Below are 25,702 nucleotides of genomic sequence, written 5' to 3' on the forward strand. Positions count from 1 at the left end.
TTTTCTCACTATGGAGAACAATTATACGTGGTAAAAACTACTAAATCTTTGTAGATTTGCACAGACTCTAAAGGGCATACCACACCTGGAACTATTGCTTACTGCTACCTACAGCCTGAGTATGTACATCAGTGGAAAGATGGTAAAATAAGGGATTTGCTAGTATTCAAACCCTACTATAGTCTGAGCCCTGACATAAGCATACAGGCAATTATCAGAGCCCTTGAATAAGGAGATTGCTGCCATAATTTGTAACCGCACTACATGGCACCAAAGGGACAAGGACAAGTAGATTTATGAAGCAACCTGTCCCATGGACAAGTAGATATTTTATTTTATTCCACCACGCTGTATTGTGCTAAATTTTTAATTTTACTAGGCTGTACCAATGCACAATGCCTCAGTCACCCCTTATAAACTAGAAAGATTTGTTCAGGACCTCCTGGTGAGGCAGTTATCAAGAGATTAAAAGTCTTAGAGAAAGCATTACCAGCGACGAATTATCAACAGCCCTGAGTCAACTGCAATCTGGAAAGACACCAGGGCCAAACAGGTTTCCAGCTGAACTGGTGAAAATGCACGGCAGCCCAGATTTTAGACTAGATTAAGGAAATGCTAGACTGTTTACAGAAGGAGAGTGACTTGCTACCCGATTTCCAAATGGCCGATATAGTAATTGTGAGAAACTGTGTTTTTGGTTGAGGTGGGTGAAACCCTAGTCAAGCAACAGCCACAATCGTTGTCAGGGTGAACCACCAAGTCACTAAATTAACATGTAATTAAACCTCTGGTACCTTGGCACGAGACCAGTAAGTAAGGCTCTTGCAGATCTTGCATTGCCGGTTGTCACTATAGGGTAAATAGTCAGATACATGGGCGCTTTGCACTGGCGGTCATCGTGGGCAGCAAGATCTTGGCTTGAACTGGCCCGTTTGCAGTCACGAAGTGCCCCAAACTTCAAGATTTCTCCTTTTCTTCTAAGAGGACCTCAACTGATGCAACACCATGGGTCCAGGACCTGGGAGGCACTTCTTTTGATCAGAAACTCACTGCAGCAGAGACCAGCAGGGCTCAGGCAGGTCCAATGAAGCAAGTTAGTTGGACAGTTGCAGAGGGCCACAGAAGCTTTTTATCTCACTGTAGCTCAGAACATGAGGTCAGTCAGCTGACCCTTGAAATCACTTGAGCCTGGGATGAAGGCTGAAGGTCCAGTCTTTCTTCTCAGACGGCAGGGAAAGCCTCAAGCAGTAGGGCAGGGCAATCTTTTTTGTACTACTCACAGGTTCAGGAGTGTACTGAAGAGTGGTGGGTCTGAGGGCCCTATTTGAATACCAGGTGCCCCCACTGAAGTGGCAGAAACTTCTGGAGTCCACCCCCTTTCCAGGCCATATAAGTGTCTGGAATTTCCTGCCTCCTTGCTCTGGTCCCAATCTGTCAGCAGGCAGAATAGGCTAGTGTAAAGTTTGTTGTGGGTGTGGTTCAAAGGCACTGGCCCAGCACAAGTGTGGTAGGGTACATCAAATCACGATGGCCCATCCTGCCAACACCAAGAACCTCTACTGTGATACTGTCTAGGATGACTACACAAAGGCCAATGACCAACTACACCCTAGTCATGTGACCCCAGGAACAGGCTGCAGGCACCAAATGTTTAGGGTAAGAAAATGCAAACTTTATAAAAGTGGCATTTTCAGAACTGACACTTCAAATCCAACCATACCATTAAAGAGGGTTTTGAATTACAATTCCTCAGACACCGAGCATAATATTTCTACCTGCTCCGACACAAAGGTTATCACTTATTAAGTGTAATTGGTTAACCCTATGTAATTCTATGGTAAAGGTAGGACTTACAGTAGTGAAAAACGAATCTGAGAGTTTTTGACTACAAGGACATCTACATATTCAACTTTTTAAATGCATCGCACCCTGCCCTATGGGTGGTTTAGTGCCAACAATAGGGAGTACTTGTATGTATTAAAAAGGAAGGCTTGGGGGCGTGGCCGGGCCACGAAAGAAGATGGCAGCCTAAGCCCCGAGCTCCGTGCCGCAGCGGTAGCCCTGCCGAGGCCGAAAAATCGCCTTAACACACGTCGAAACCCTCCCACAACCTCTAGCTTCCGAGCCGAACCTCAACAACCGGCCGCCGAGATCTTACCGGCCGGCAGCGCACCTCGGAGGGAAAGGGGGAAAAATGGCCTACAGCGAGGGCGGAGCCGCGTCTTCTCGACCAGAAAACCGTCTCTCTTAAGGACGGAGGAACCCGGTCTGGAAGATCCTGAGGAGCTTTCCAAAGCCCAGGACCTCCGATCTCGAGTGGGGACACGCTCCGGAGCACCAGGGGACCTAGGGTGCACAATACCGAGGTAGGCCCAACTGCGGGGGAGGAGCCGCGCTCTCGAGCCGAGAGAGGAGCCGGCCTCCCTACCATTACGGCGACTGGAGTCACAGGCACAGCCCTTCACATCCGATTTCCAAAGGGAGGCGGTGAGCATCTATCCTCTATTTGGCCCGGGAGAGAAAGGAAGACAGTGCCGCGGAGCGGCGAGGGGAACGAGGTGAGGAGGAGAGGAGGAGCGAACCAGGACAGTAAACAATAGAAAGGAATAAAGACAAGGAAACAAGAGAAGAAGGGGAGTAAGGGAAAAAATAAAAGGAAGGAAGAAGAAAGAGCAAACAGAAAAGGGGAAGAAGAGCGCTAAGAACCAAGTTAAAAAAAGAAGGGGAGGAGGGGGAGGGGAGGCAAAAAGGGGGGGGAAGGGAGAAAGAAAAACCAAAAAAAGGGGGAGCAGAAAGAAAGAAAGAAAGAAAGAAAGAAAGAAAGAAAGAAAGAAGAAACAAACCAAAAAATCCTCCCCCCCCCAACATATCCAGGAACAGAAAAAGGATTGAATATCCTCTTACCGTCTAAACCCTAAAATCCCCCCAAAACCCCAAAAAAAGAGGAGGGGAAAAGAAAGGAAAAGGAAAAGGAAAAAAAAAAAAAAAAAAAAAGAGAGAATATCAAAAGTCAGAACAAGACAAGAACCGGCTGACTGCGTAACGCTGCTTTCGCCAGACTCCGAGGAAAACTCTGGAATCAGCTGGACAACACACACAGACGGACGAGGCGATGCCCGGCAGCAAAACAAACCAGAAATCCACTGGTAAGTTTGGCACAGCAAATATTGTTCTCCGAAGCTCTTCATCACAGGCGCCCAATATCTACGATAACAGGACCTCACTCACCACCCTCCCCAACGCAATCCACTGCAATGTCTGACAAGGAACAATCCATAACCATGGAAAAAATACTATAGGAGATCACCGCTGTCAGCCGCCGAATAGAGGGAATGGACGCTTCTCTATCTTCACTGACTCTGGAAACCAAATCTATGAGATCAGACATTGCAGGTTTTCAAACCAGAGTGATAGGCTTGGAACACCGCATGGGCTCATTAGAAACGCAGGTGACCACTTATCGAGACAGAGACCAAGACCTCCTTTACCTTAGGAGTAAACTCACAGACCTAGAGGATAGGAGACGAAGAGATAACATTCGCCTACTGGGAATCCCAGAGCATGAAGAAGGCACAGACATGCAGGCCTTCCTGGGCTCTGTTCTCCCCAAACTAACCTCCCTGGACTTTGACCCACTGCTGGAATTCCAAAGAGCACACAGAGTAGGCCCGAAACGTTCTGACACATCTTTAAGACCCAGGCCGATAATTGCTCGTCTATTACGCCACAATCATGCCCAACAGATATTACAAACGGCTCGCAAACAGGGCCCTTTCCGGATAGGCCAACATGACATCCGAATAACGGCTGATTACTCCAAGGACACCAACGAACGAAGAAAAGCCTTCCTAGCTCTAAGACCTCGACTTCGCCAACTGGGGATGAAATTCGGCCTCTTCGAGCCCGCCAGAATGTGGGTCACCAATAACAGTATATCCAAAGTCTTCTATAATCCAGATGAACTGAGCCTTTTCCTTGACTCTTTTCAACATCAGCCTATGGACTCTACCAATCCAGACTGTTCACAAGATACCGGGAGAGAAAAAGAAGGGGGAGGACTCTTACCCCCGGGCCCAGAGAAAGAAGGCCCGCTCCATCATGACACCGACCTCAACCAAAGGGGCAGGGACGCAGAGAGACTAGCCAGACTACACGACGACAGGGGTCAGGTTCTCCACGCAGTGGCAACCTATACCCAACTGTCAGAAAGGGACAAATCCAGATCACCTCTAAAACCAACGACTGTACCCCCCTGAGACACTGATCCCTTGTTGGGCGCATGTGAGATGATTACAAGACATTGAAACCTGAACGACGAGAACTCACGGAAGGATGAGTACAAACCCGGGTCTTGATTGTAGCCATTATTACTTAACAATCGTCAATAACCCTTTTAACAACATTAGATGACCATTATGTTTACATGTCCTACAAGATAACACAGGGCCTTATTCTATAACACTGCTGCACAAGCCGGATCTTGCAGACCCCACAGGTGATGCAAACACATACATTGGGACCCTGCTCAGAAGGGACACGTTCCAAAACCTAAAGAGAAGCTGCCATTCACCCTCTCACAGCGCTACTACAATATAGAACATCCAACACCACAACACCACACAATAACAACAAGACTACATGAACAGGCCCGATTCTGCAGACAAGGCGTAATGCTGACCCCCTTTCAGCTGAACCTACCACCTCCCACTTCTCCCTTAAACAGCCGCACAGGGAAACGAATGTAATATAATCTACACGCAATAATACACATCCCGACGATCACCAGAGTACTGGCACAACATGATCACTTGCCACAGGGGACGATAAGATATAATACAACACAACATTACATATTACGGAGATGCACCACTACTTCTTACGGGAACACTATATCTCCTTGGAGGAATGACAAATAGGCCGACATCCACACGCACTCCCCAGAATCCTCCCCATGAGGGGGATGCAATCCCCCCATAGACTCGCGATGGCACCTGACCACGTAAAATGACGAGCAGTAGATCAACCACTTGCATATACAACCAATGTTCCACCCTTCTATAACAACACCCACCCCTGGGCTGGTCCCACGACATATAAACCAATAGAATGTAATACGATTACCTGTGTGGAAATAAGTTATATTGTGTTACGTTATGCTATATTATATTATGCTATGTTATACACATTAACAGTTTGCAGTGACATTATGCGGTTTGACATTATGTTGTTTGACATAGCGATATTATGCTATATAAGTATAGTAATATTTCAACTGTTATGTGCAAAAATACTCCAATATCCTGATCTGAACCAGCATTATGTTACTTTACACCCTCTCCCCCCCCGCCCTCTCCTCTACTCTGGCCCTTTAGGCACACCCCCCTTGATCCCACAAATCATTTCTCCCCCCCCCCCCCCCTTATTCCTATACCAACACCTACTGTAACATCTACATTAAAATCATTATCATATTTACATCTATCATTATAATCATAACAACAAATACACACCCTGATCCACATCCATCCCCCTCCTCGACCAATATACTCTCACAACATAGAACCCATCGCGATGACACACATCAAATACAATGATTGCTAGCCCCCTTTCACTCGAAAATAGGATAAACACTTAACCTATTATATTAGACACTGGACATTGCGAAGTATCAACTGGATCTTACTCCATCTCTTAATCCAGGCCAGTGTGAACTCCCCTTCTACCACCTTTCCCACCGTCACCATATTAAAATTATGTCACCAAATCCCCCCCCCATTATCTGCACATCACACCCTCCCTCACCAACAGAGCTACTACCCTCTCCCGGGCCCCCCCTCCCATAATATACCCATGGCTTCCCCCTTTATCCGTTCCCCACCCTCCGGAGCTCAGCTCAGAACCTGTGCATTCGACCGCCTTGGATCAATACTGGCCTCCCCTTGCCTCAACGCCGCCTCCTCGGCAGAGAGAGAGACTGCATTGACGGCATTAGGAGCTCGGATAGGACTCGCCATTTACAGACCGTCCTCAAGGGAGCATAGTACTCCCGGTCCATATATATATATATATATATATATATATATATATATATATACACAACCTCTTCCCCTCCCAATCATCACACCCATTTCACTTCACAGACAAACGCTAACTCTAGCCTTCTTTCCTCCCATATTATCCCTTTCCCCTCCCTCAACAACCCCTCCTCGCTCTTGTTTCTTTCCCTCCCCCTTTCTCTGTTGGGGTACCCGACCCTCATCAGCTGCCTCCGTCTCACCCCTCGAACTCCCAAATATTCATTTTACAGTGAAAGCAGCACCACACGACTACCACCCCCAGTATTGCTGAAATTCCTTCCTCTAACTCAGCATGCCAGAGACAACCCCCCACATAGTGCACCCACTACGAATCCTTTCCTGGAATGTTCATGGCATGACGAACTACATCAAACGGAAAAAGATTTTGTCATATTTTCAACCTAAAAAAGCAGACATAGCCCTGATCAAAGAAACGCATCTTGACAATGTAGAGTCCGATAAACTTAGACGTGACAGGGTAGGAAAGGTCTCCTTCAGCTGCTGTCCAGAAGATCAGGGAACCAAGGGAGGCACACCTCGTAAATGTGGCGTAGCTATACTAATACGTAAATCTCTGCCGATCACGATCATTAAAACATGGAATGACACAGAAGGGAGATATACATTTGTCAAACTGAAAATAGGAAATACCTTGGGGCTCTGTCTATGCAGCAACCGGGTCAAAGCGTTGCTTCTTCCTACAACTCAATTGCGTACTGACCGGAATAGGGACCACACGTTATATCATCGGGGGGGATTGGAACCTTGCTAGAGATGCCATACTGGACAGGACAGGCCCCATCGATGTGGGCAATAATTCCGATAGGGCCTTACTGACGGACATCACAGCAGATGTAGGCCTAGTCGACTGCTGGAGACCAACACACCCAAAGGACAAGGAATTCACATTAATTTTGTCTGTCCATGGTACCCAAACACACCTGGACTATTTTCTTGTATCACACACCATGATCCCCCAAATACAAGACCCTAGCATCCTAGATAGCGGACTCCCAGAACACTCCCCGATTTTACTCTCTATACAGGTGGGCTTGACCTCTCCTGGTCGTAAACCACGGTGCCTTGCCATACACAGATACCGTTCCCCCCAGGGGAAAGAGCAACTCAAGGCCCACATATCCACATATATGACCGAAAACATAGGCTCTGTGACATCCAAGCGGGTCTTCTGGGCAGCAGCTAAGGCCACTCTGAGAGGAAACATGATGAGGGACGCAGCACTGGCCAATAGAGATAGGGAGGTCCGCTATCGCACCCTAGAAGACACGATCCAACGCCTCACCAAACAATACACTTCTCAGCCGTCCCCAGCGCTACGCCGCTCCCTCGAACAAGCCCGAATGGCACATAACGATCTTTACACAACACAGACAAAATATGCACTACAAAGGTTACGTCACCGCCACTATGAACAAGGAGAAAAGGCCCATTTCTCATTGCGGCAAAATTGCCCTGCCTATCAGAAGCCGGCCGAGCTCTCCTCGAGGGCGATATAAGCAGGGAAGAAATCACACACGTTATCACAAAACTCCCATACCATAAATCCCCGGGCGAAGATGGATTCCCCGCGGAATTTTACAGATGGTCAGGAGAAGAGACAACCACGGCAGTACACGAGGCACTCATGGAGGCGTGCCAGGAGGGCTCTCTGGGTGCCCTGTCCAACAGGGCCACGATTGTCGTTCTGCCTAAACCTGGAAGGGACCCCCTACTCTGCAGTAGCTATCGCCCCATCTCCCTTTTAAACGGAGATGTCAAATTACTAGCTAGTGTCCTTGCAGCACGTCTACGCAAAGTCATACCGTCCCTAATCCATAATACCCAGGTGGTATTTGTACCGGGCCGCACTTCCAGAAACCATATGCGCACACTATGCCACACCCTGCTTGAATCGTTAAACCTACCAGAAGAAGCCTTGGCACTATCCCTCAACGCGGAGTAGGCATTTGACCGCATCGAATGGCCCTATTTATTCACCACCATGAAACATTTTGGTCTCGGAGATCAATTTATTTCTAAAGTCCGATTATTATACGATCACCCTACGGCACAAGTTAACTGTGGGGGCTTCCTGTCGGACCCATTCCCCATTGGAAGGGGCACTCGACAGGGCTGCCCCTTGTCTCCGCTCTTATTCCTACTAGCAATGGAATCGCTGGCGGCAACTATAAGGAATTCTCAACAGATAACAGGCATCTCCTTACCAGGGGGTTCCTCCAAAATGTATTTATATGCAGACGATATTCTGTTAACCTTGTCCGACTTAGAAAGATCCATCCCATCCCTACTCTCTATCATAGAAAGCTTTGCACCCTTGTCCGGGTATCGAGTAAACTGGGACAAGAGTGAATCGCTGCCCCTATCTCGCGTAACAACGAGAGCTGCAATCCATGGCCGCCCATTTAAATGGACCCCAACCCACCTCAAATATCTGGGAACATATATTAACTGAGGCTTAGAACACATGGTCAGGGATAATCTAGACCCTCTTATATTCCGGATGAAACAGGACTTTGCCAAGTGGACCTTACTCGGCCTATCTATGTGGGGCAGAACACAGGCGGTTAGGATGGTCACCCTCCCCCACTTCACATATGTTTTAGGCATGCTCCCCCTACAGATTTCGCTCTCTCTTCTCCGAAGGATTGATACCTTGATACGGTCCTTTGTCTGGGGTTCTATACGGCCAAGACTAAAACCGGGGACAATATTAGCACGCAGACCCTATGGAGGACTAGGTCTACCCTCAGTAGAACAATACGCTTTAGCCCTACAACTATCACAACTAGCCTACACATTACCAGGCACCCCAGACCCCCCCACAATGGACAATCATGGAGAAACACATACAGGGACAGCACTCCGAACTAGGCGGGATATATACCGACTACTCTCCCTCGTCCAATCCTATCCTCGCGGTCACAAATGCAGCGTGGCACAGAGCCCACCGGCTACTGGGAGTGCACCCTTCTCTACATGCTCAAGCTCCTTTAGCGGGAAACAAATGCATAAAAATAGGGGGAAGTACCCTAAGATGGCCACAGTGGAGCGACGCTGGTATCCACAACATAACCCAAATAATAGATGGCAACGATTTCCGGTCCTCTGAATCCCTACGGGAAGAATTCGGTATTCACAAAAATCAGGAATGGAGGTACATGCAACTCATACACTGTATGGGCATAGGCCCTAGGACCCCCCTGTGGACAATCAAAACCTCACCAGTTGTCAACTACTTGCAGAAATGGGGCCGACACAGAGGAGTTATGGCCGGTCTATACGCAGAGATTACGAACCACATTTACTCGCAACCTCTCCTAGAGCGACTGCGTCTCAGATGGCAAGATCGACTAGCGATAGCCTATACAGAAGAAGACTGGCAAGACATAATCGAAGCCTTAGACAGGGGGGTCCGCGAGGCCCGCCTGAAATTCTGTCTCTTCAAAATCCTCCAGGACTGGTACTGGACTCCCACAAAACTCTTTAGGGCAGGTCTGATACCACATGCGAAGTGTTGGCGATGTGCAGATCTCCATTGTGATCTACTTCATATTCTATGCCACTGTCCGACGATACAGCCCCTATGGGAAGCTGTGTTCCAGACACTTAGGGATTTCATACCAATAGCGAACCCGGCACCAATAACACTCATTATCTTACACGACATGCGCCCATACCCCTCCCTATCACGTCCTCATAAACGGCTAAGACGCGCGATTCGTTTCATGATAATTTAATCTTGTTATTCATTGCATGCTACCATTTCTTGACATTTGCATGGTGGTTTAAGAATCGGCAAGACGCGAGATTCGTTTCATTGTACTTTATCTTGTTATTCATTGTGAGCTGTTATTTCTTGGTATTTACATTGTGGTTTACGAATCGGCAAGACGCGCAATTCGTTTAATGATGATTTGATTGATATTCATTGCGTACTAACATTTCTTGGCATTTTACATGGTGACACTCGAATCGGCAAGATGCACGATTCTCTCCTCGAGTTTAATTCATGTTGTTTATTGTATGCCACTATTCTAAGATATTTATCATGTAATATTCGGGTTGACAAGTTATGTGATTTGTTTTCCTGAATCCATATTGTGTTATTCATGGTGCACAATCCTTTTATGGTGTTTACTATATATATATATATATATATATACATACATACATACATATATATACATACATACACAGGGAGTGCAGAATTATTAGGCAAGTTGTATTTTTGAGGATTAATTTTATTATTGAACAACCAACATGGTCTCAATGAACCCCAAAAACTCATTAATATCAAAGCTGAATATTTTTGGAAGAAGTTTTTATTTTGGTTTTAGTTTAAGCTATGTTAGGGGGATATCTGTGTGTGCAGGTGACTATTACTGTGCATAATTATTAGGCAACTTAACAAAAAACAAATATATACCCATTTCAATTATTTATTATTACCAGTGAAACCAATATAACATCTCAACATTCACAAATATACATTTCTGACATTCAAAAACAAAACAAAAACAAATCAGTGACCAATATAGCCACCTTTCTTTGCAAGGACACTCAAAAGCCTGCCATCCATGGATTCTGTCAGTGTTTTGATCTGTTCACCATCAACATTGCGTGCAGCAGCAACCACAGCCTCCCAGACACTGTTCAGAGAGGTGTACTGTTTTCCCTCCTTGTAAATCTCACATTTGATGATGGACCACAGGTTCTCAATGGGGTTCAGATCAGGTGAACAAGGAGGCCATGTCATTAGATTTCCTTCTTTTATACCCTTTCTTGCCAGCCACGCTGTGGAGTACTTGGACGCGTGTGATGGAGCATTGTCCTGCATGAAAATCATGTTTTTCTTGAAGGATGCAGACTTCTTCCTGTACCACTGCTTGAAGAAGGTGTCTTCCAGGAACTGGCAGTAGGACTGGGAGTTGAGCTTGACTCCATCCTCAACCCGAAAAGGCCCCACAAGCTCATCTTTGATGATACCAGCCCAAACCAGTACTCCACCTCCACCTTGCTGGCGTCTGAGTCGGACTGGAGCTCTCTGCCCTTTACCAATCCAGCCACGGGCCCATCCATCTGGCCCATCAAGACTCACTCTCATTTCATCAGTCCATAAAACCTTAGAAAATCAGTCTTGAGATATTTCTTGGCCCAGTCTTGACGTTTCAGCTTGTGTGTCTTGTTCAGTGGTGGTCGTCTTTCAGCCTTTCTTACCTTGGCCATGTCTCTGAGTATTGCACACCTTGTGCTTTTGGGCACTCCAGTGATGTTGCAGCTCTGAAATATGGCCAAACTGGTGGCAAGTGGCATCGTGGCAGCTGCACGCTTGACTTTTCTCAGTTCATGGGCAGTTATTTTGCGCCTTGGTTTTTCCACACGCTTCTTGCGACCCTGTTGACTATTTTGAATGAAACGCTTGATTGTTCGATGATCACGCTTCAGAAGCTTTGCAATTTTAAGAGTGCTGCATCCCTCTGCAAGATATCTCACTATTTTTGACTTTTCTGAGCCTGTCAAGTCCTTCTTTTGACCCATTTTGCCAAAGGAAAGGAAGTTGCCTAATAATTATGCACACCTGATATAGGGTGTTGATGTCATTAGACCACACCCCTTCTCATTACAGAGATGCACATCACCTAATATGCTTAATTGGTAGTAGGCTTTCAAGCCTATACAGCTTGGAGTAAGACAACATGCATAAAGAGGATGATGTGGTCAAAATACTCATTTGCCTAATAATTCTGCACTCCCTGTATGTTTGAGGTATACAGAAAATGGGAAACGGAGGCCACCAAAAGAAAAATTAAGACAGATAAACTGATGGAAAAGGAACAAAGGAAAACCATCATGCAGAAAGCTGCACAATACCACCATTCTCAAACCCAGAAAAGAATTGAGTCTAAAGATAGAGTCCATAGAGCCCAGGTGGAGGGAAGTTATGTATCAAAGTAAACAGAATCCAAACATACATTAGAGGAAGATGAGGTATTGCTACAGATATTAGATAATAGCCCTACTGCACCTCCACCTTACACACCCCTGCAGTAGCCCAACCTATCATGGGGGCACAGCAACAGCAGCAAGGGCACAATTTGGGAAATCTAGGTGCACCACAACAGCAGCATGTGCCACAGCAACCACAGCCTCTATAGCCCAAGTCCTAATCCCTCCGCCACCTGCCCCACCACTGCCAGCCAGCACTGCAAGGTTACCAACAATGTCCTCTGCCCCTAATACCCCAAATGGACAACGCCGACGGTGTACAGCCACTCACCCACTTTCACCCATGTGGAGCACACCTATGAAGTCGATTTCACCCCCTAGAACCCAAGACCTGGTTGACACATCCTATTTACACTCACACCGATATTATGGACACAATACAACAGATGTCACATTTTGGACAGCAATTAGCAATACAGTACATGATTGAAAAATTGGAAAGGGATTGGAATTCTTGTATTAGAGACTCTACCCCTCTCCCTTATGAACAAGAATTACACCAATTTTGGCGGGACAGTGTGGCTTGTATGCTTGATAGTAAGGGCATAACTGAGAGAGTACGCATTTGCGTTATAGCCAGAGAAGATGTTCTCAATACATATGACAAGGAGTACCCAATGAGGGAAGTACACCCTGATCTTCCCACTGCAGCTGCAATTTCAGTGGCAGCTGCCGCCGGACAACCACCTTCCGTACCGGTGGCCCAATTTGTCCATATCCCATGGAAAAGGGAGGAGGTAATGGCTATAAAATAAGACTTGCCAGATACTCGAAAGAATCCAGCTGGATTCTATCGGGACCTTAGAATTGCTATTTCCACCACCATGACACTCAAAGACATTGACTATTTTTTTGGTGTCTTATTGGGCCCTGAAGTCTGGCATAAAATTCAAAGAGTAGATGATGCGCCTACTTTGGGAGATACATGGGGGGGTTTAGAAGCACGTGAAGCACGAAGGGCACCAGGATCCCTGCCTCATCAGGATATTTTAAATTTACCTAACCGGATATTGACTAATTTAGAAACTGTTATTCCCCTTCAGACTGTGGATTGGCGAAAACTTGCCACTTATAAACAGAAAATAGGTGAAGATGTCCCAGATTATTTTACTAGAATTGAACAAGCTTTCATAGATTTTAGCGGTCAAGACCTCGCCACCGTAACAGGTGTCACGCTATTTGTAGAACGCTTTGTTAATGGCCTTCTACCTGAAATATCACAAAAATTAAAAGCAACAGAGAGTTCGTGGATGACAAAGGCACAGGCAGAGATTTTACAGATGGCACAATATTAAGAGAGCAGGTACAAGGAAGAATTAGAAAAGAATGAGAAGTCAGTAAAAGAATTGAAGAAAAAGGTATTATTACAGCAGGCATATCCCCAGCGGGATACAACCCCTCAGCCAAGGGGTGGCCCACCAAAGGGACGGGGAAGGGGTCGAGGCCGAGGTGCATCTGCACCACCCCAAGACCGCCGATTGAATATCAACCAATGTGCCTACTGTAAACAAGCTGGACATTGGCGTGATACTTGCCCATTACTGGAAGGAAGACAAAGTATGTCACTTGATAGAGGGAACGTGTAAGGTAATGCACGAGGAAGAGGTAGAATTGGTCAGAATTTGCAGAATGAGAACCAGGTCCTGCGTAATACTAATATTTTTGACAATGCATTTGAGCGACAATATTATGCTGATGATTCCTTTTCTGAATCCTACAATTATTAGGGCAGCCACAGACAGGGCCAGGGGCGAGTAAGTATTCGTGTAGATCAGAATGGTCCCTACATCGATGTAAAAATCAAAGGAGAGGGTCATAAGTTTCTCCTAGATACTGGTGCCACCAGAACATCTATTGCACATTCTGCAGTCCCCGGGGCTCCCCTGTCTGGGCTTCATACCTCGTCAATTGGGATTTCTGGGATCCCCGTGGTGAGCCCCATCTCAGCACCTATGAGAGTAACTGTAGGACCATTTACAGTACACACGCCACTCTCTTTAACCTTAGGTTGCAATGAAAACTTGTTTGCATTAGATATGTTAAAGAAATTAAATGCAGTTATTCACTGTTCAATGGATGGTGTTTATGTAACTATGGACAGTGTTTCCCCTACCCCGTGCATGTTCTCACAGGAATACGACTTACCCCCAGAGCTAGCGGAAATAGACCCTCGCTTATGGGCCAAAGGCAAAAAGGATGTAGGCATTATGGATCTCGACCCTATTGTAACAAAAATCAAACCAGGTGCCCGGTTACCTCGTGTTCCTCAATACAAATTACCTAAAGCAAGCGAAAAAGGGCTCAAGGCAGTAATTTCTGATCTTGTGTATGCAGGTGTAATAAAGGAAATAGTGAGCAGCCCCTGTAACAGTCCAATTCTTCCTGTTGTCAAGAAACAAAATGGAGGTTAATAGATCAGATGTTGAGCAATCAGTTACTGATAAACACGGTATATCGATTAGTTATTGATCTCCGAGAAATAAATAAAATAGTCATTCCCCAGTTTCCTGTGGTCCCAGACATGAATAGTCTTTTCACCATGGTCCCACCCTCTGCGTGTTATTTCTCCGTCATTGATTTAAAGAATGCGTTTTTCAGTATTCCAATTGCCGAAGAAAGCCAATATTTGTTCAGCTTCGCAATTTTTGGTAGATCATTTGCAATGACAAGAATTCCTCAAGGGTTTGTGGAGTCCCCGAGTGTATATAGTCAATGTCTTAAACGTCAACTAGACCAATTCAATCCACCTTCAGGCACTGCACTGTTGCAGTACATTGACGATATTTTAATTGCCTCAGATTCCATGACGCAATGTAAGACTGATACTGTTGCATTATTACATCATTTAGCATCTCTGGGCCATAAGGTGTCCCTCCCAAATTTCAGTATTGTAGAGAGGAGGTCACCTATCTAGGACACCTCCTCTCTAATGAGGGAAGGAGATTACACCCAGACAGAATTAAACTGGTTCATACAATGACTGCACCACGCACCCCTTCTGAAGTCCGAGCATTTTTTGTGATTTACATCCTTTTGCAGACAGTGGATTCCAAATTTTTCACTTATAGCAAAACTATTGACTGCTCTGACACTTTCAGATGTGCCCTCTCCTGTACCTTGGACTGACCGATGTGGGGAGGCTTTTCAGGAATTAAAAAAGGCTATGTGCTCTGCTCCTGTATTGGGTAATCCGGATTACAGCAAACCATTTGTTTTATTTGTGCACGAAAAGCATGGCTGTACATTGTCTGTTTTGACACAGGATCAAGGTGGGAGACAACGCCCTTGTGCATACTTCTCTTCCACCTTGGACACTGTGGTGCAAGCTTTGCCTACTTGTCTTAGAGGAATAGCTTCTGCAGCTGCTGCTGTGAAACAAAGTGAAGGGTTTGTTGGTGGAAATCCGCTCACTGTGATGGTTCCTCATGCAGTTGATATTTTGTTAAACAAGACACAGACGCAGCACCTCACCAGTGCTCTTCTAACGGGTTATGAATTAACATTGTTCAGTCCAAATATTACTTTGAAGCGGTGCAATGTCTTGAACCCAGCTACGTTACTACCCCTCCCTCAGGACAATGTGGAATTTGATCATAATTGCATTTTTGCCACTGAGGAAGAAACCAAGGGACGGGTTGACTTAACAGATACTCCCCTATCTGACCCACAAGGAGAGCTGTTTGTAGATGGGTCTTGCTTCAAGTTACCAGACGGTACAACCACTGCAGCCTATGCCATCACCACATTAAAAACAGTGGTTGAATCTCATAGAATCATGCAAAATTCGGCACAGGCTGCAGAATTAATTGCCCTCACCAGAGCTTGTGAAATAAGTGAACATCTTAGTGTTAATATCTACACTGATAGCCAATATGCGTTTGGAGTAGCTCATAATTTTGGACGACTCTGGGCGAATAGAGGCTTTATCACATCACATGGCACTACCATTCAGCATGGCAACTTGATTGTGACACTTTTGAATGCTCTCAGCCTGCCCAGTCAGGTCGCAATCATTAAGTGTAGTGCCCACAAAAAAATTACTGATGATATAGGACGAGGAAATGCTTTTGCAGATTCTACGGCGAAAGCAACAGCACAAGCACCATTTGACAATACATACGTTGAGAGTAGTATCAGGAGGGAGCCCCAGAATGAAGTATTAGAAAATACCTTGCAGTGTGTGAGAGATATTCAAGCAGAAGCAACAGCAGAGGAAAGAGAACAGTGGGAGAAGAATGGTAGACTAGACAGTGAGGGCTGTTACACAGACAGAAGAAGATGGATATTACCTAATTGTTATGTACATGTTATGGTTACTATGGCCCACAGTCCTGCACACATCAGTGCCCAAGGCATCAAGACAACTTTGGACCACGTTTGGAGTAATCCCATGATATCCAAAGCTGCTAATAACCTGGTCAAAAGTTGTATGGTGTGTGCAGTACATAATGCAGGAAAAGGGACCCCTACGCCCCCTGGCCATTTTGCCCCTCCTGACCTCACCTTTGAAGCTATACAGATGGATTTTATCCACATGGAACCATGTAACAAACCAAAATACGTGTTAGTGGAAGTATGAATGTTTTCAAAATGGATAGAGGCCTACCCATTAAAAGACAATGGTGCCCTCTCTACCGCCAAAATATTACTGAAAGAATACTTTCCTAGATACGCATTGCCAAGATTAGTCTGGAGTGACAATGGCAGTCATTTTGCTAATGAGGTAATGGGAAAGGTCTGTACCGCCCTTAACATCAAACAGCAATTTCATGCTGCAAATCACCCACAATCAGCGGGCCTTGTAGAAAGGTATAACTTTGAAGAGCAAAATAGCTAAGATTTGTGGAGACCAATTTAAAATGGCCAGATGCTTTGCCCCTAGCATTAATGTCTATCAGGATGACTGCCAGTAGCAAGTCACGATTATCCCCCTTTGAAGTAGTCATGGGGAGGCCAGACAATATCTGGGGGGTACCACGACCAAAGAAGCTTTCTGAAGTACAATATCCTTTGTTTGTAGATTATTGTAAACAATTGACTAAAGATTTGCGTTTGATCCACCAACATGTCAAGCCCAGCCTACCGACTCCTCTTGAAGGCCCTGGTCACCCTTTCAAGCTGGGGGATTGGCTTATGACAAAGAACTTTCAAAGAACCAATAGTCTTCAGCTCAGGTGGCGGGGGCCAGCCCAGGTACTGCTTGCAACACAGACAGCCGTGAAAGTGGAAGGAAGGAAAAACTGGATACATGCTAGCCATTGTAAGCGTGCACCAATTCCACTGCAATTTACTCCAACAGCAGAATTACCGTTGTCTCCTGATTACAGAGAAGTAGGGAGTCAGGAAACACCTCCACATGATTCAAGTGCTACCATTTCTGCTCCTGAGGTGGCACAGCAGCCCAGTGACGAAGGGTTGCTGTTTGAAGATCAACAAACTCATCGATACAATCTGCGTCCTCGCCCACCCAAATGAATAGAATTCTGAAGGTGCGTAAAGTGGTGACCCCTACGAAAAGCTACATTTACATCACCCTGATAGCTCCCAGCCTGGAACTGCAAACTGAGGTCTTTTCTGAATGGCCAAAGAATCCTTTGCTCAGCAGAATACGACACGCTTGCCTTCATGAAATACAGTTCCCCGCTTTCACCGCCACAGGCATTTCCGATGCCCCTGATGTACCAGCATTAAAACGCGCTATCCTCACTGTTGTTATGCACACTTTGGGCGACGAGATTGTAAATGACTGTGATGACTAAAATTTCAGCATGAACACGGGTGACTAGCCTGTGCAACGACACCAGAACATTGGCCAGGACAACTGTCTCAACGAGAACACAAGCATAGTGAGTTGCAACTTGTGCAACAATATTATCTGTGATAAGAAAGTGTGTAAGTGGGGTTAACAGTTCTGTGACTGGCGAGAAAAACCAAGTACCAGTTCTACGGAAGCGGCCAGTCATTAGGGTTGGTGTGGTTTGTAGTCCCAGCGGGAAAGAAGGTGCATTTTTCTGTTAAATACCCAGCACACCACCGATCTGGTTCCAATTGCTGGCCTCTGCCCTCACTTTGCTGAGACACTGACAAACTATACTGAAGACGAACTTTGAAGTATCGCGATTTACTCACTGGGAGTTGAGTTCTCATCAGGAGTTAAAACTCGACAAGGAGCGGTCAAGGGACCTAGGATCAAGCCAACATCTATTGTCCAGTATTTGAAAAACTAGTTCATGGACCAACTAGTGCACCCCAACTGCTAGAGTGGGAAGCACGGCGTTGCTGAACCCTAGTGGGTTGTGAACATTGAAGGAAACTCACTTATTTGTATATATACATATATGATTATTAGTATAGTGATATCAATATTTTGCATTTGAACATTTGGTAATTGTGTCGGTATATTTTTGAACACACATAGGTGGTTGAGACGAGTAAAACGGCACCATAGAAAGGTTGTAGGAACAAGGAGGAGAGTAGAATAAAATTATGAAAATATATCCATTTGGCAGGACAAATATCCCTCGAGAGAATAAAGAAGAGTAGTCTTATAACTATTTCTACAAAACAACAATAAAGTACCTAGTAACCCTCATGTTAATAGGTATAATGTCCAGCGGTGTTGCATCGTTGTTGCAAAATCCTACTTTACATCCATTGATAAAGGTTCATGGAAAGTTGGCTGAGACATTAAGTCTCTGACTGCTGGATTTGCCGGCACTTGTCTAGACACCCTGGGGACCCTATAGGCCTTTATGAAGTACCATTATCACTATGCGAATATGAAAGCGGGGGGAAGTGTGTCTTGTACCAAATACCACTTGGAGATGTGACCAACGAGAATATCAGCGGTACCCTAGGTGTGTTGTGCTCCCTAATACCCAGGCAGAATACAAGCTTTCCCCAATTCCTGGAGAGAATGCCACATTTAAAATGTGGCCAATATGTTTTGGTACCTATTTTTACGGGCAAAACCCAGAGGCAAAATACATGTGGAAGATCCCACCTGAACAATGTGTTTACACTTTGTTATTTGATATTAAAACAAGGAATTGGGATCTTGAAGGAGAGGAGAAAATAGACAGAAATTGGACTGCATTAATTAATGGGACTCAGCAAAATTACACTGTAAATTATTGGAACCTGACGGTGGGAGAAAATGAGGTTCTGGCAGCTCCAGAAGGATTGTTATATGATCTCTCCAGGGAACGAGATAGAAATGGGAAGAATTCACCTGTAATATTGTCCTGGGTTTTCCTTGGCCCCCTCTGGGCGGCTAGATGTTCTTATGTTGCACCCTGGGCAAATGTATCATTGCTAAATGAAATATGGGAGGATTACAAGTATTGCAATAGTTCTGAGCATGACACCCCGAGGGTGTGGGTTTGCCCCAAATAAAATACAGTATTATAAATTCACAAATCCAGGGAGGCATGTATTTTGTATGTGGAAGAACTGCATATAAAGTACTCCCTCTAAACTGGGAAGGGATATGTTCATTGGTATATTTGGCACCCAACATTACTGTGATATCAAATATATCATCTTCCCAGCCCCTTAACATGGGGAGTTTTGCACATAGGTACAAATGAGGGACACCCATATTGGAGGAACGAAAGAACTGGGTATTTCAAGTACTACATGTTCTTATTCCAGGATTTGGAATTTTCGACATACAGCTGGCAATGATGAACATGTCTGTTGAATTAGCCACTGCATTTAATGCCACCAGGGAGGCCATAGGAAGTGTACAGCTAGAGATAAACTCTGCAGCCCAATTGGCGATACAAAATCGGCTTGCTCTAGACTTGATTACGGTACAACAAGGAGGAGTATGTGTTTTAATCCAACATCAGTACCAGCAAAAGTGCTGCTATTTTGTCAACAAGTCATCAGAGAGAGAATTGGATATTGGGGAAAATAAAAGAAGCAGTACAGGTATTTGAAAATGGGGGGCAATATGAAGGAAGCAATTTGAGTTTATCATGGTTATGGTCTTGGCTTGGGGGGTGGGGCTGGTTGTTTAAATATACTTTTTTTAATAATAGCTATTATATTAAGCTGTTTGTTAGTACAGTGCTTACCTGTTTTCTGTTCCTGTTAAAAATTGTGTAAACTTCCTTCAGTGAAAATACTAGAAACCAACCGAACTATGATGCAGAGAGAAGAGATAAATTCCCTAATGGCTATTGATCCCACTATTCTCACTACAGATACTGGTTGCTCATACCCATCAGTTGTTTATGTCCCCATGAATGTCAATTCCAAGGAAGTAGAAGTAAAATTCAACTTATATGAGGAAATTTAGAACTCTCTTCAAACGTTGATTATGTTCAGGGAGAAAAAAAAACTCAAAAAGGGTTGATTGCAAGAATCCATTTTGAATTGCTCCTTTTCCTTTAACACGTGTAAGTTTGAGCTCTTTCCTCTCTGAACGCACTGTCTATCACATATGTTATCTTATGTATATTTTTTTAAGTAAAATAAGCCTGGCTCCACACCATAGGCTTGCAGCTGGTTTCTTTCCCTAGCTGGGGCACGTTACTCATTATAATCATGTGGTCAAAATAACTAACCGACCTCGGTTGTTGTATTTTGGGGAGGGAAAGGCTGATATCTATACCTTTGAACCACGCAATCCTTTGAAGGGTCTCAAGAATTTGGGGAGTCAGGCAGCTGCAGAAGGGAGTCGAGGACAAAGCTGGGAATGGAACCGGTGTGTGGAAACTGATTACCTCCTTAAAATATCTGTATGACGTATATCATTATTTACTTACTTTATGTATCCTTTGATGTATGAGTATAAATATCACTGTTAAACGCTTCATGCTAGCACACTTTACTTCGGGCCAGGGATGCCAGTGGTAAACCTGTCCTCTTTTGCTGCAGCAAAAATAAACAGACCTTTGGTCATTGATTTTTCACTCTGGCTCTCTGTGTCAAAACTCCTTTGTAAATGCATTTGTAAGTATCTACAAATACGTGCCTTTGACAAGAGTTTCTGAGAAAATTGAGAATGAAACGTCTTACTACAGAACTTTACAATCCTCAAGGAACCGGGATGGTGGAAAGGGTCAACCACATGCTAAAGGAGACTGTGTAGTTTGCAATTTCCACCATTGTATAAGTACAGGAAGCTGTTGCTGAAACGGTTTGGTATTATAACAACAATGCTCACTTTATTATGAGAGTAACACCGCTGGTGGTGTTAAAGGGAAGACATTAGTTCAATGAGTTATAACCCAAATGGGTTGTAGAAAACTCTGAAGCAGACAGGTACATTCCCAGTTTGGAATATTTAAAGAACAAATTAGAAAATGCACAAAGCAATACCAAGAGCAGATATGATGAGTTAAAGAAGGAGAAGTAGGTGGAGTTTTGTGAGGGTCAGCGTGTTAGAGTCAAGAGACTGTTTAAAAAGTTGAGTTCTAAATTCTTTCCGGAGACCAGAATTATTCAAAGGATTCCAAGACATTTGTGGTAAGAGATCAGGAAAAGGATAGTGTTTGCTTGCAAGGACCCAAAAGGATTGTAAGGAGACATAAGTATCTTGAAAATGATAAGGTCTCTTGAAATTATTTATTCTATGAGGTTATTTGGTGTGTAAATACTTTGTACTTAATTGTTACTTTGTTTTGTTTTATTGAATTTAAGAGGGGATATGTGTTATGTTACACATGGTATATTTAATGTTACACATTATATGTAATGTATATTTTACTTGACAGGGCTGTAAAGTTCAGAGTGGACTGCTGCTGCTGTTCATTTCTTGGAAGAGGTCACTGATGCCGACTTCCTTATTTAGGAAAATAAATTTGCAAGAACATCTTCATGTTTGGAGTTTCTTTTAAGTTACAACAATCTGATGCCCCCAGATCACGTTATCTGTTTGCACAGGACCTTAGCTCTGGGCCAAAATGTATATGAAGCCAAAAGCAAGAGTATGTAATAAACTAGCTCTCTGTGTCCTTCTCCATACAGAGAGGCAATGAACAGTGCTGAGACCTAACAGCCATATTTGTGATAGCAATAGAACCAATGGTCAAAAACTATGAAGTAACAATGGTATTGTATAGTTTAGATACACATCGGAGGTGAAAGACCAAGTATCAATATATGCTGATGGATATATAGGGGTCACTGTCAGACAGACCACATGCGACAAAGATTCTGAAGGACTTCAAAATCATATTTGGCTTTTTAAGTCAACTGGACAAATCCAGTCTCTAACCCACTTGGAGTACAGAGGGGAGGGTCAGAGGGGGTGGCGACTGGCTCACATGGTCATGGTTAAAGTCTGCAAAGGAGAGGATATGGGGCCAGATGTAGCAAAGGTGTTTACCCATTCTGCTTCTATGGGAAAAAGTGTTCGTACATATGGCCCATAGTACCTTGGAATTTTTATAACACACAATGCAGCATGGATGTGGGGCACAATGTGACTCCCTTGATGTAGGTGCTTAAAAGAGAGCTTCTGAAATCATCACGGTTGCAGATATCCACGATTAAAACGGGAGGGTTGGTCAAAATGCTCATGCGCCCAAAAATACTGTACATACTTCAAAACACAGCTCACAGGGAATCACCCTGATTAGGGGCAAGCACCTAAATAATTATGAGCCCTTTAATATGACGATGGACTCTGCATGGAGGATTTTTTTGGCTTATGACATGTTGTTGCGCACCGAAGTAATAACAACTGGAATTTGACACAGAGACAGTCCTTTCTTATAACAGTGTAGGAAGGCACAGCCAGATACATTCCATGTATGCAGGGCACCTGTCCAAAAGGTACCCTGCCTGCTACTAGAACGGTGGTGAAGTTCTAAGGAGGGGGCTCTGCCTTAAGTCAAGGCCTTTAAGGGATTTGAGGGATAGGATACATTAGACCTTACCACACTAGGGAAAAGCCCTACATACAACTACACAAAAAAACGGATACAGGAGGAACTAGGCCTACTCAGAACACAATGTGTTTGCTACCTACTTCTCCATAATGCGCTGCCACTATACCCACCCCACCTAGATCACATTCCCAAGTATGATCCATTAGAGTCAAAACTTACTAGATTCAAAATACCCAATTAAAAAAAAGGTCACTTGCACCTATAAAACTTTGGCAATACACGTCTGTCACATGTCAGGACCCTAGTTCTTTGTAGGAGGCAAACCTTGACCTGGAAAAGGGAGCTGGGCAATCTACCTCAATGGTAGGAAGACAAACAGAAGAACTATGGTTTATTTCAAACCTATTCACTTTCGATAACTTTAGGAATCCTTTTCTATCACACTGTGAAATATATAAATGCTAGATAAAGCCACAATGTGCCCCACAATCGCAAAATATGGCATATTACTGGGCTTTGTCTTCCTTAATAGCCTTATCCTGAACTTCCGCATAATATGTGCTTTCGATGTAAATAGATGACGAACTCTTAGAAATACTGTGCAGGAAACTGTTAAGCCACAAACTGTTGGTCCGACAAGAAACAGTGAACCAGTCCAGTGGCTGGCGAAGAACACGCTTCAATTTAAGTACTGGCACCGACCAGCTGTCTCTAAATAAAGAGTGACAAGGTTCCAAAAACTCCAGAAATCATCAACCCTGGATCCATGCGTGTAACAGCTCCTGTGCTAGTCGCAAGTTCATGGCAACACACCCCCACGTGCAGGGGCCGAGACTTTACTTTTCACGGTAACATGAGGCGTCGGCAGCACACCCAACTATATCTACGACAGAAACGGCCATCTGCGCAGTTATGAAAAGTTTGCAAGTTATCGCCGCTTGCTCCCACAAACTCTCCAGAAACTACCACGTCCTGCAGAAGCCAAGGGTAGGGTCCCGGGATAAACAACATTCGGTACCTGGCAGTTTCCCCGCCAGGCGCTGGACGCGCCCCGGCCCCGGAGCAGCTGCAGCAGGAGGCGGGTGCTGAGGATTCTGCAGCTGCTTGACATGCCCAGGAACAAGTGAATGCCGATCCCACTCCTTGTGCAACGGCAGGAAGTGGTGGGAAGGAGCTCAGGGCGGTTCCACCTTCTCTCACCACCCACTATAGCGCGAGGGACCTTCACGGAAGCACCCGCCGCACTCAGACTTGTTTCTCTCGACGTTGCTGCTTCCAGCGCATGAAGGTCGGTGGAGGAGAGGCGGTGCCAGGCTCTGCAGTCATCCGAGAAGGGACTGACGCCCCGATGATGGCCGCCGCCACTCCCAGCGTGGCCATCTTGGAATGGGAAGCTCAGTCGCTTCTCTTATCGTGCCCTGTGCCGGGGGCTGAGAGTTCACGGAGAACTTTTCCAAAAGTTGAGGACTTGTCTCTTACTAGGGTGACCACCTGGTAAACAGGCAAATTATGGACAGTAACAGTAAAAATTCAGGACAAAAGGTCTAAATTCAAAAGGTCATTTTTACGGACACAACTGAGGACGTTGCACGGTTATAAAATAAACAGATGACAAAAGTACATGCCAAAATAGATTTATTTTGTTTAGTTTACATTACATTACAACGCAGAGTTCACAGGAAGTAGCACAGTAGAGTGTGTGTGAGAGAGAAATGATGGTGTGAAAGGAGGAGAGGGGCTATATACAGAGGCGAAGAGATAGAAATTCGGAACAGTGAGAGAAAAGGAAAGCAAGCGAGGGTCTGCCAGCTGAGAAAAAGAACGGGCTGTGAAAAGGGAAGTGAGCATCACAGAAGAAGATGGGTGAAGTGGCTACAGCACGATGAATACTCTGGAACCCGAAGCTAAGTCAATTTCTGCTTTATTCAAGAAATGGAGTACAAGGAACAGGTCCGCCCAGGAACACACCGAGGCTAAACTGACCAGGGTAGGTTCCCCACGTCAATGGAACCCACTTGTGTCACCGGCCTCATCATTCTACCCAAGCATTAACACACACAACACATCCCCCTTACTGCTAAATAAAAACAAATAATATTGATGGAAATATAAAATCAAATAATATTGAAGGAAACCACACACAAACATCACACAACATACGTATAAACCAACCACCATCTAAGTATCCTGAATACCTGCTATGTATCCCAAAACAAAATATTTCAACCAACATGGTGGTATCACCTCCCTCTTTCCTTCACGCAACACACCATCTGAAGGCTCCATTCCAGGATCCGATACTTGCCTCTCATCTCCCGTACAGCCTTCACACTCATTCATAACCAACCTCACGATCACCAACAACACTCGTCCGATCAAGATTATGAGAACCATCCTCACCTGAACATAATGTCCACCCACCTCATCCTCTAACCAACCAGACGTTTCTCTCACATCCACCATTCCATCCATATCCTTGTCACTACCTATAAGACTCTGCCCACTGTTAAGCAAAGCAACACGTTTGATATTCCAAACCCTACCATGACTCAATTTAACAGCATTATGCAGCACTTCCATCACCTGCTCTGGTTCAAAATACTGACTCTCACCATTCCTAACCTTAGAAGGCTTCTTAACAAGGACCCAATCACCCACATTAACCTTGACAGGCTTCACACTATGAAGTTTATCATAATAGTATTTAATTTTTGCTTGTGATCTGTCCAAACAATCCTTTACCAACTCCGTGCA

The 25,702-nt window shown here is 44.8% G+C and overlaps 1 protein-coding gene across 2 annotated transcripts in view; it reads right to left on the bottom strand.

The window, feature by feature from the left end:
• GRSF1 (G-rich RNA sequence binding factor 1) overlaps positions 1–24,244 on the bottom strand; it is a 463,146-nt gene extending 438,902 nt beyond the window's left edge. The window contains exon 1 of one of the 2 annotated variants that reach the window (XM_069236866.1): positions 23,967–24,244. In XM_069236866.1, the coding sequence (XP_069092967.1) occupies positions 23,967–24,059 (93 nt within the window). In that variant the 5' untranslated portion in view covers positions 24,060–24,244. The remainder of the gene's footprint in view (positions 1–23,966) is intronic. The other variant, XM_069236865.1, reaches the window with a different exon arrangement.
• Positions 24,245–25,702: the final 1,458 nt, after the last annotated feature.

Source organism: Pleurodeles waltl, chromosome 1_2 (genome assembly GCF_031143425.1).
Source record: "Pleurodeles waltl isolate 20211129_DDA chromosome 1_2, aPleWal1.hap1.20221129, whole genome shotgun sequence".
Lineage (NCBI taxonomy): Eukaryota > Metazoa > Chordata > Amphibia > Caudata > Salamandridae > Pleurodeles > Pleurodeles waltl.